The sequence below is a fragment of the Aethalodelphis obliquidens genome, unplaced genomic scaffold (genome assembly GCF_003676395.1).
Source record: "Aethalodelphis obliquidens isolate GAN/ISIS:26980383/991018 unplaced genomic scaffold, ASM367639v1 scaffold67, whole genome shotgun sequence".
NCBI classification, from domain to species: domain Eukaryota; kingdom Metazoa; phylum Chordata; class Mammalia; order Artiodactyla; family Delphinidae; genus Aethalodelphis; species Aethalodelphis obliquidens.
The window spans coordinates 9,180,184-9,190,678 of NW_020838011.1; the positions used below are offsets into that span (position 1 = coordinate 9,180,184).

The following is a 10,495-nucleotide window of genomic DNA, read 5'->3' on the forward strand; positions in this document are numbered from 1 at the left end:
CAAGAAATGGATGTGGGTTTACCACAACTAATCCCCAACAAAACTTACTCTTTGCTACCCTGAGATGACCTGATATACACCTACCCTTATAATTAAAAATAACATAGAGAAAATACAAATTGTTTCTCTTAGGAAGTTATAGAAAACTTATTATAAGGAAAAAAAAACATCCTGTGATAAACCATAAAGGAAAAGAATATGAAAAAGAACATATATATATGTATAACTGAGTCACTGTGCTGTGCAGCAGTATAAACGCAACATTGTAATTCAACTATACTTCAATAAAAAACATTTTTTAAAAAGAAAAAGATCTGAATATAACAAAATATTCACATATGTCAAATCTGAATATGTGAGTGCCTATTGTTATCTTCTGTATGTCTACAGTATTTTAAAATAAAAATCTTAAAGAAAAAAGAAAAAAACATGCTTTTCCAAAGACCATAGAAAAGTTTACCCCCAAACGTCTCTGAAGAACACTTTAAGGTCTTCCATATTAAATATAAACTGAATATATACTGAATGTATATTATGTTTTTCTCAAAACATGTTAATATTCCTCAATACTTACTATAAAATACCTAAAAGACTAAATTACTCACTTTTTAACATAAGATAAAATAGTTATAGTAAGATTAATATCTTTTAAATAAACAAAAATTCACCTTTTTTTGGTTTTATGAGAAATCTCTGTACTTGAAGGCAGCATATTTACTGAATTTTCAGAAGTACAGGTCTCTCTCTTTTGGGCAACAGATGGAATAGTCTTTTGCAATGAAGATGCTTTTGCATCCAGATGATCAGAAGGTAAGCCAATAGATAAGTAAAATTCCTCATCAGCTTCATTGTGATGATCTTTTAGTTTTTTACTTGACATTTTTCTCAAGTCAGATGTATTGTTAGAATGAACATCAGTTGCCAAAATTTCCTGATGAACCTCATGGGCCTGAACTAGAAGAAAATTACATGAAGATATTAAAAACTCTTTAAATAATAATACTAGAATGAAATGTGCTTTTTAAAATATGGCAACAATTTCATTAGAAAGTTTCCAGAAGACTCACAGGTCATTAAGTTTATAATCAAAGATCTAGGATTAAAATACACAAGTACTTTAAGAGTTCTAATTTATGAAATTAATAAACTGAAAGGTGTATTTGGTCCATGCTCCACAGTTCTAAAATGAAAAAAATCCTCAAACAGAGAAAATTCACAGTTAATATTATTGATATAGTAAATTTATTCAAGATTTGAATATAGTCAAACTCAGAGAAGGAGAGATTTGAATAATGGTTGCCAGTGACTGGGAGAAGGGAGAAATTCGCAGTTGTTAATTAACAGGTGTAAAGTTTCAGTTATTCAAGATAAATAAGTTTTAGAGATCTAGAGTACAACATTGTGCCTATACATAACAATATTGTACACTTAAAAATCTGTTGAGAGGGAAGATCTCATGTAAAAATGTTCTTACTGGGACTTCCCAGGTGGTGCAGTGATTAAGAGTCCACCTGCCAATGCAGGGGACACAGGTTCGAGCCCTGGTCTAGGAAGATCCCACATGCCGCAGAGCAACTAAACCCATGTGCCACAACTACTGAGCCTGCACTCTAGAGCCCACAAGCCACAACTACTGAGGCCGTGTGCCACAACTCCTGAGCCTGCATGCCGCAACTACTGAAGCCCGTGCGCTCTAGGGCCCATGCACCACAACTACTGAACCAACGTGCTGCAACTACTGAAGCCCACATGCCTAGAGCCCATGCTCTGCAACAAGAGAAGCCACCGCAATGAGCACACTGCAATGAAGAGTAGCCCCAGCCTGCCGCAACTAGAGAAAGGCCGTGCGCAGCAACAAAGACCCAATGCAGCTAAAAATAAATAAAATTTTAAAAAATAAATAAAATAAAATGTTCTTACCACAATAAAATAAAAATTCTTTTAAAGATTTAAATAAATCTTTACATAGCTAAAATAAGTAACAGGTAATCCTAGAGAAATTATGAGATTCAATCTTTAGGTTAAGAGTTGGGTAAACTAGGGCAGCTAGATGATCACACTTTTATACATATACATACACATATACATATAGAACAGATATATATAGTTATATAAAATATATGTATATATAGGGAGAATATTTATATACACATACATCTTTATATCTATACAAAGAGAATATATATTATTCACACATATCTTTATAGCTATATAAAGAGAAATATATATTCTCTTAACCCTTAACCTTCAAATATCAAAGAAAAAGTAGAATGGCTGGGTAGTACTCATACTGATTCATACTCTCAAAAAGAAAAGATTAAAAATTTAAAATAAGCCAAAATGGCTTTTGGTTCTGTAACAAAATTACATAGACTCACTTTCTCCTGCTTCTCCCTTTAAGTACAACTTAAACAAACAATAATAACAGAACTCTGAAAGCTGGAAGAAGGTATATTTGCTAGGAACCTCAAGCCTTAAGCAACAACGGATAATGTGGTGAATCCCCTGTAGCATCAGAAAATGAAACAAACCAAAATACCACTGCTAGAACTCTATAAACACTTAAATGTCATTGGAAATAAACTCCACAAAAATAGGCAAGAGCCTTCACATTAAACCAAAACAGGGCAACTATAACAAGACTGAAATACAATGAAGAGTCCCTTAACATAATAACCAAAATGTTGAGGATACAATCAAAATGATTCATCATAATAAAAATTTTAAAAAAAGAAAAAACACTATCTGAAGAAGAAAATACGATCAATGGATGCAAATGGACAATATGAATCAGACGCTGGAATTATTTAACAAGAATTTATTTAAACCAACCACCATAAAAATGTCTTAATGTTCAATTATAAATTCTCTTGAAACAAATGAAAAGACAGAAACTCTCAAAGAAACAGGAGTTACAAAAGAGACCCAGCTTTTGGATCTTAGCCATTATAGCTGTGTAGTGGTATCTAACTGTTGTTTTAATTTAAAATTCCCTAATGACGATAATGATGAACAAATCCACAATGAGATACTACTTCACACCCATTAGGATGGGAAGGGAGGGAGGGAGGGAGGGAAGGAGAAAATAACAAGTTAACAAGTGTTGGTGAGTATACAGAAAAACTGGAACCCTTGCACACAGCTGGTGGGAATGTAAAATGATGCAGCCACTATGGAAGATAGCTTGGTCGCTCCTCAAGAAATTAAAAATGCAATTACCATATGATCTAATAATTCCTTTTTGCCTATATATCCAAAAAGATTGAAAGCAGGGGCTGCAAGAGGTACTTGTACATCTGTGCTCACAGCAACATTATTCACAAAAGACAAAAGGTGGAAACCACCTAAATGTCCATCAATGGATAAATGGACAAAACAAAATATGGTATACATACAGTGAAATATTATTCAGCTTTATAAAGGAAATCCTGACACACACTACAACCTGGCTGACACTTGAGGACATTATGCTAAGTGAAATAAGCCAGTTGTAAAAGGACAAAAGCTGAACAATTCCACTCATATGAGGTATTTAGAGTAGTCAAATTCAGAAACAGAATGTAGAAGTGTGGTTACCAGAGGCTGGGGGGTAGGGGGAGATTGTTTAATGGGTTCAGTTTTGCAAGATGAATAAGTTCTGTGGATGGATGGTGGTGACAGTTGGACAACCTGACTGTCCTTAATACCAAAGAACTGTACACTTAAAAATGTTTAAAATGGTAAATTTTGTTATATTATTTTACCATAATTTTTTAAAATCATTTTTTAAAAGGAATAAAGAGCACAGTGATGTATGTGTAAATATAAACACTGACTGATTAAAACAAAAATAAAGTCTTATAGAGATAAAAGATATCAAAATACATAGCAGAATTAAAATACAGGATAACAGGAATAAAATATATGACAACAGTATGTCAGTTGGGAATTAGGGAGTTGTTCTAGTTACTCTGTCTGCATAATAAGTAACTCCATGCCTTGGCTGCATAAAACAACCATATATTATGTTCACTTATTCTGTGGGGCCGGAATTTGGCAGGGCACAAGCAGGGATGACTTGTCTCTACTCCATGAAGTCTGGGGCCTGGAACGATTTGAAAGCTTGCTTACTCACATGTCTAACATCTGAGGCTGGCAGCAGGCCGAAGAAATATTGCTGTCTATGTATGTCTGCAAGTAGGCTAGTTTGGGCTTCCTCACAGCATGATGTCTGGGTTATAAGGTAGAGTGTATCCTAAGAGGGAAATAAGGAGAAAGGGAGGGAGCCAAGCAGAAGCCCTTTATGTCCTAACCTTGGAAGTCACACAGTATCACATATATCACATTCTATGATATATGATGTGATATGATATATGATATGATATATGACATGATACATACAAACAACCTCACTTACGGGGGTGAGGAAAAATGCTGACCTAAGTAAGGTTAGATATGGAGTCTGTAAAACTAAAAGCTAAAGAAATTGTACATAACATTGTCATACTAAGTGAAGTAAGTCAGACAAAGACAAATATTATATGATATCACTTATATGTGAAATCTGAAAAATAAAACAAAACACAAACAGACTCACAGACACAAAACAAACTTATGGTTACCGAAGAGGAAGGAGGGAGAGGGATAAATTAGGAGTACGGGATTAACAGATACACATTGTCATATATAAAATAGATAAACAACAAGGATTTATTGTGTAGCACAGGGACTATATTCAGTATCTTATAATAACCTATAATGAAAAAGAATCAAGAAAAAAGTATATGTATGTATACATATATATATATAACCAAATCACTTTTGCTGTACACCTGAAACTAACACAATATTGTAAATTAAGTACAATAAAGAAATTGTACATAAGCACTGTACTCCAGTAGATAAAATTGTTTTCCATGGGTTTAAGTCAACAATTCTGATACTGTTATACATGCATATAGGAACAAAAAGTTAAGTAGGTAGATGGTGAATGGTAAGTGCCAAGTTTCTTACACACAGAGTGGACGTTTACAGATAAGCAAGGCAAAGAAGCAAGAATAACCCATGTGGTAATAAATTACAGTTGGAAACATCAATATGAATTCATGTTTAACTTAATACAGATACAGTTACACAGAAAAATATTTATAGATATGTGTATATATACCAGTTACCATACACACATATATTTCCTTGCTCTGTCAGTTGAGACAGTCTTGAAGCATTAACGCCCCAGGAGAAACAGCACACCTAGCACCCAGATCTTGGTTCCTAATACCATTCTCCAGTAAAAGGAACCACTGGCTCCTTGGAGAAATGGCTGATTCTAGGGTAAGTTGGGCCTGGAGCATCCTGTAGTTCCAGAAGGTAAGGAAATGTTAAAAACAACAGCAATAACAACAAAAATGGGGTCCATCAAAGGGGCACAGGAGCCAGTGAAAGAGCTTTCTAATGGCCAAAGCTGGAACAGTTTGAGTAACAAATTTAATAAAATAGTACTGGATTATAAACTAAAGTATAAAATAAAGTTTCTACCTCAAAAACTAAAAAAAGGAGCAAAATAAACCCAAACCAAGGACAAGGATGGAGAAAATAAGAGCAGAAATCAATGAAACTAAAAACAGGAAAACACAAAAACTTACTGAAACAGGAAGCTAGTTCTTTTAAAACAGTGAATAAAAATGATAATCCTTTAACAAAGGCAAAAAGACAAGACACAAATCAACAATATCCAGAATAAAACGGTATATCACAACAGATCCTGCAGCCATTAAAAGGATAACAAAGTGGGGCTTCCCTGGTGGGCAGTGGTTGAGAGTCCGCCTGCCAATGCAGGGGACACGGGTTCGTGCCCCAGTCCGGGAAGATCCCACATGCCGCGGAGTGGCTAGGCCCGTGAGCCATGGCCGCTGAGCCTGCGCGTCCAGAGCCTGTGCTTCGCAACGGGAGAGGCCACAACAGTGAGAAGCCCATGTACCACAAAAAAAAAAAAAAAAAAAAAAAAGGATAACAAAGTAATACTATGTACAATTTTATGCTGATAAACTCAACCACTTAGAAGAAATGGACCAATTCTTCAAAAACCATAAACTATCAAAAATGTGCCAGGATAAAATAAATAACCTAAATAGTCCTATAACTATTAGAGAATTGAATTTGTAACTTAAAAGCTCTTGAAAAAGAAATGCCACAGACCAGATGATATCACTGGAGAATATTATACCAAAAAATCAGAGAATTAAAATTAATTTTACATAAGCCCTTCTAGGAATTAGAAGGGGGAATAATTTCCAACTCATTTTATAAGGTTGGTGAGCATTACCTTGATACCAAAACCATACAAATACAGCATAAAAAAGAAAACTACAGACCACTATCTCTCATTAATTTAGATGCAAAAAATTCTCAAAATTTTAGCAAACTGCATCAAACAATGTATAAAAATTAGTAATACAACATAATTGACATTTATGGTCAACTGCACTCAACAATGGAATACTTGTTTTTCAAATGCCCATGAAGCATTCATAACGGCAGACAATATCTTGGGTCATAAAACAAATAAAACAAATCTTCACAAATTTTAAAGAACTAAAATGAAATGACATAGTGTATATATGCTATGCCATAAAGAAATCAAGACTAGAAATCACTAAGGGAAAGACAACAGGGAAGTCCAGAAGTACATTCATTTAGCATAATGTTTCTAAGGTTCTTCCATGTTGTAGCATGTATCAGAACTTCATTCCTTTTTATGGTTGAATAATATTCCACTCTACACATGTATCACATGTTGTTTGTCCATTCACTCGTTCATGGGACACTTTGGTTGTTTCCACCTTTTGGGTATTATGAATCATACTGCTATGAATATTGGGGTATAAGTATCTGTTTGAGTTCCTGTTTTCAATTCTTTTGAATATAAACCTAGAAGTAGAAATGCTACTTAATACCTAATTTTTTGAGGAACCACCAAACTTTTTCCACTGGCTGCATAATGCATGTGGGTTTCTATAAATTCCACATCCTCAACATCTTTTATTTTATTTAAAAAGTAATAATATCCATCCTAATATGTACAAAGTGGTATCTCTGTGGGGTTTTGATTTGCATTTCCCTAATGACTAACAATGTTGAACAACTTTTCATGTAGTTGTTATCAGCTTGCCAGATGCATAGCAAGCCAAAATGCTGAGACAACAAGGTTTGCAGCAAAGAGAGGGTTTATTTGCAAGGCAGCCAAGCAAGATGATCTGAGGCATGGGGAGCTTGGGGAAAGGTGACTGAAAAAAAGTTGCAATAATCATCACTCTGCACAGGCCTCTGCACGGTCAAAAGGTTACTGGAGTGGACTCTTAAGCATAACCAGTTGAAGGGTGGTTCTATTCAGTCTTAACCAGCTCAGCACAAACTAGATGCAGCTGACCTGAAGTTCCCAGAAAACAACTCAGGCAAATACCTTGTTCAGGTTACAAGCCACTTGAAGGACATGCAAGTCTGAAACCAAACTCAATTAGTGAAGGCAGGTAAAACACATTCATTGGCCAACTGGACAAATGTCTATTCAAGTCCTCTTCTCTTTTCAGTTGGGATGTTTATTTTTGTTGTTGTTGAGTTACAGGAAGTCTTTATGTATTCTGGATATAAATCCCTTATTACAGGGGTCCCCAACCCCCAGGCCACAGACCAGTACTGGTCCATGGCTTGTTAGGAACTGGGCCACACAGCAGGAGGTGAGCAGTAGGTGAATGAGCAAAGCTTCACCTGTATTTACAGCTGCTCCCCATTGCTCGCATTACCACCTGAGCCCCACCTTCTGTCAGATCATTGGTGGCATTAGATTCTCATAGGAGCACGAACCCTACTGTGAACTGCACATGCAAGGGATCTAGCTTGCATGCTCCTTATGAGAATCTAATGTGAGGTAGAACAGAGGTGGTGACTCTAGCGCTGGGGAGCAGATGCAAATACAGATTATCATTAGCAGAGAGGTCTGACTGCACAGAGACCATAATAAATCAATTGCTTGCAGACTCATATCAAAACCCTATCAGTGACTGGCAAGTGAGAACAAGCTCAGGGCTCCCACTGATGCTGCATTATGGTGAGTTGTATAATTATTTCATTGGATCTTACAATGTAATAATAATAGAAATAAAGTGCACAATAAAGGTAATGTGCTTGAATCACACCAAAACCACCCGCCCCCCCCACCCCCAGTCCACGGAAAAATTGTCTTCCACAAAACCGCTCCATGGTGCCAAAAAGGTTGGAGACCACTGCCTTATGAGATATACTATATGCAATTATTTTCCCCCTTTTGTGGGTTATCCTTTCATGCTATTGACAGTACCCTTCACACACTTTTGAAGGACGTAAATATATGACATATTTGTTCTTAAGTAGAAAACCTAAATGACGCAAAAATATGAATTTTCACAAAATTACTATACAAATTAAATGCAACTTTAGTTAAAATCACAACAAAATTTTATTGGAAACTAAATACACAAAATTCATAGAAATTAAAAAGGTCTAAGAATGGCAGAAGAGTGGCATGTATCAGAAGTATATATATAAATAGATACCTTTATATCAGCATGTGCTATAAAACTACAATTAGTAAAACAGTATTGTGTTGACATTAAGAATAAACAAATGGACCAAAATTCAAAAGTATATTGAATGATATATGAGATTTAATACATGATAAAAGTAGCACATTCATATGAGAATGGATTATGTAATAAAAGGAACTAGCACAACTGACCATAAGGAAGAAAACAAAATTATAACATTATGCCACATTATACACCAAAGCACATTCCAGATGGATTAAGAATTTAAATTAAAAAGAAAAAAAGATGTTAAGATGAAAATGTAAGATATTACATATACCATTAGGATAAAACAGACCTTTTAACCAAAACAGGAAACTCAAAAGCTATTGAAAAAAACAAACACACACACATTTGACAATTAAAATAAAAAACGTTATCCATCATATAAGATACTATAACCAAAATCTGTAATAGTCTAGGGATCATTTGGAAAAATATCTGATAAATAACAGATAAATTACACAAATTACAGATAAACAGTTACAGATACTCAATTTAAAGATCTCCCATAAACTAGAAAAAACAAATGGGCAAAGGATATGAAAAGATAAAAAAGGTATTTCAAATAGCCAGTAAACTTATGAAAAGGTGTTCAAACTCAGTGGTAATCACTAAAGTAACATTGAGATCATTTAATAGTGATCAAATTGGCAAAAAGTTCAATAGAATAGTAAATACTCTATCAGGTGAAAGGTACTTTCTTACATTGCTGGTATAAAAGGAAATTGTAAAAGCCTCTTCTGAAAGCACGCATGCACGCACAAACACGTTTATATATGTGTTCGTTCAGGAGCACCAATGAAGATATGGAAGGATTCAAGGCTACCCCAGCAGGATGAGGGGAGTAATGATTATTAGCTTTTTCTTTTAAATCTTTGACTCACCCCAAATGAAGGACTTTTCTAATTTGAAAAATGCAAATAAAACTTTAAAAACTGGCAGCACATATAAATGACTGAAGGAAATGCAACAGAGAGAAAAAACACTGACCACATATATTCAAATATCAAATCATTATGTTGTATTCCTGAAACTAATATTATGGAAATTATACCTTAGTTAAAAAAAAAATGCTCAAGGAGCCCATGGAGAGGCCCACATGGGAGGAAATTAAGGCTTCCTGCCAGCAACCAGACCCACATGAGTGTCATCTTGGAAATTCATCCTTAGCCTCAGTCAAGCCTTCAGATGACTGCAACCCTGGCCATCATCTTGACTACCACCTCATGAGATTACAAGCCAGCACCACCTAACTAAGCTGCTTCTGAATTCCTGACCCACAGAAACTGTATGAGATGATAAATATTTAAAAAAAAAAAAAGAAGAAAAGAAAAGAAAAATCTACTTGAAAACTCTTAAAGCTATGGTCCCTATAATAATTCTTAGTTAATGTCTCTTACCACATCCTATGAACGCTCCTACCACTAAAACAAAAACACACATAATAATCAGATAAAACTTATTATTCCGCAAATCAAAACAACAATGAGGTACCAACTCACACTGGTCGGAATGGCCATCATTAAAAAGTCTACAAATAATAAATGCTGGAGAGGGTGTGGAGAAAAGGGAACCCTCTTACACTGTTGGTAGGAATGTAAATTGGTGCAGCCACTATAGAAAAGAGTATGAAGGTTCCTCAAAACACTAAAAATAGGGTTTCCCTGGTGGCGCAGTTGTTGAGAGTCCACCTGCCGATGCAGGGAACACGGGTTCGTGCCCCGGTCCAGGAAGATCCCACATGGCGCAGAGCGGCTGGGCCCATGAGCCATGGCCGCTGAGCCTACACATCCAGAGCCTGCGCCTCTGGAGCCTGTGCTCCACAACAGTGAGAGGCCCGTGTACCGCAAAAAAAAAAAAAAAAAAAAAAAAAAAAAAAAAAAAAAAAAAAAAAA

The 10,495-nt window shown here is 35.3% G+C and overlaps 1 protein-coding gene across 6 annotated transcripts in view; it reads right to left on the reverse strand.

Moving 5' to 3' along the window:
• The window catches only part of CENPC (centromere protein C), a 91,590-nt gene that overhangs the window by 58,749 nt on the left and 22,346 nt on the right, over positions 1 to 10,495 (reverse strand). For all 6 annotated transcript variants that reach the window (XR_003429348.1, XM_027089674.1, XM_027089673.1 and 3 more), the window contains one exon: positions 669 to 954. Coding sequence is in view for 5 of the 6 variants with exons in the window: in XM_027089674.1 (XP_026945475.1) it covers positions 669 to 954 (286 nt within the window). In the remaining variant the exon portion in view is untranslated. The remainder of the gene's footprint in view (positions 1 to 668; positions 955 to 10,495) is intronic.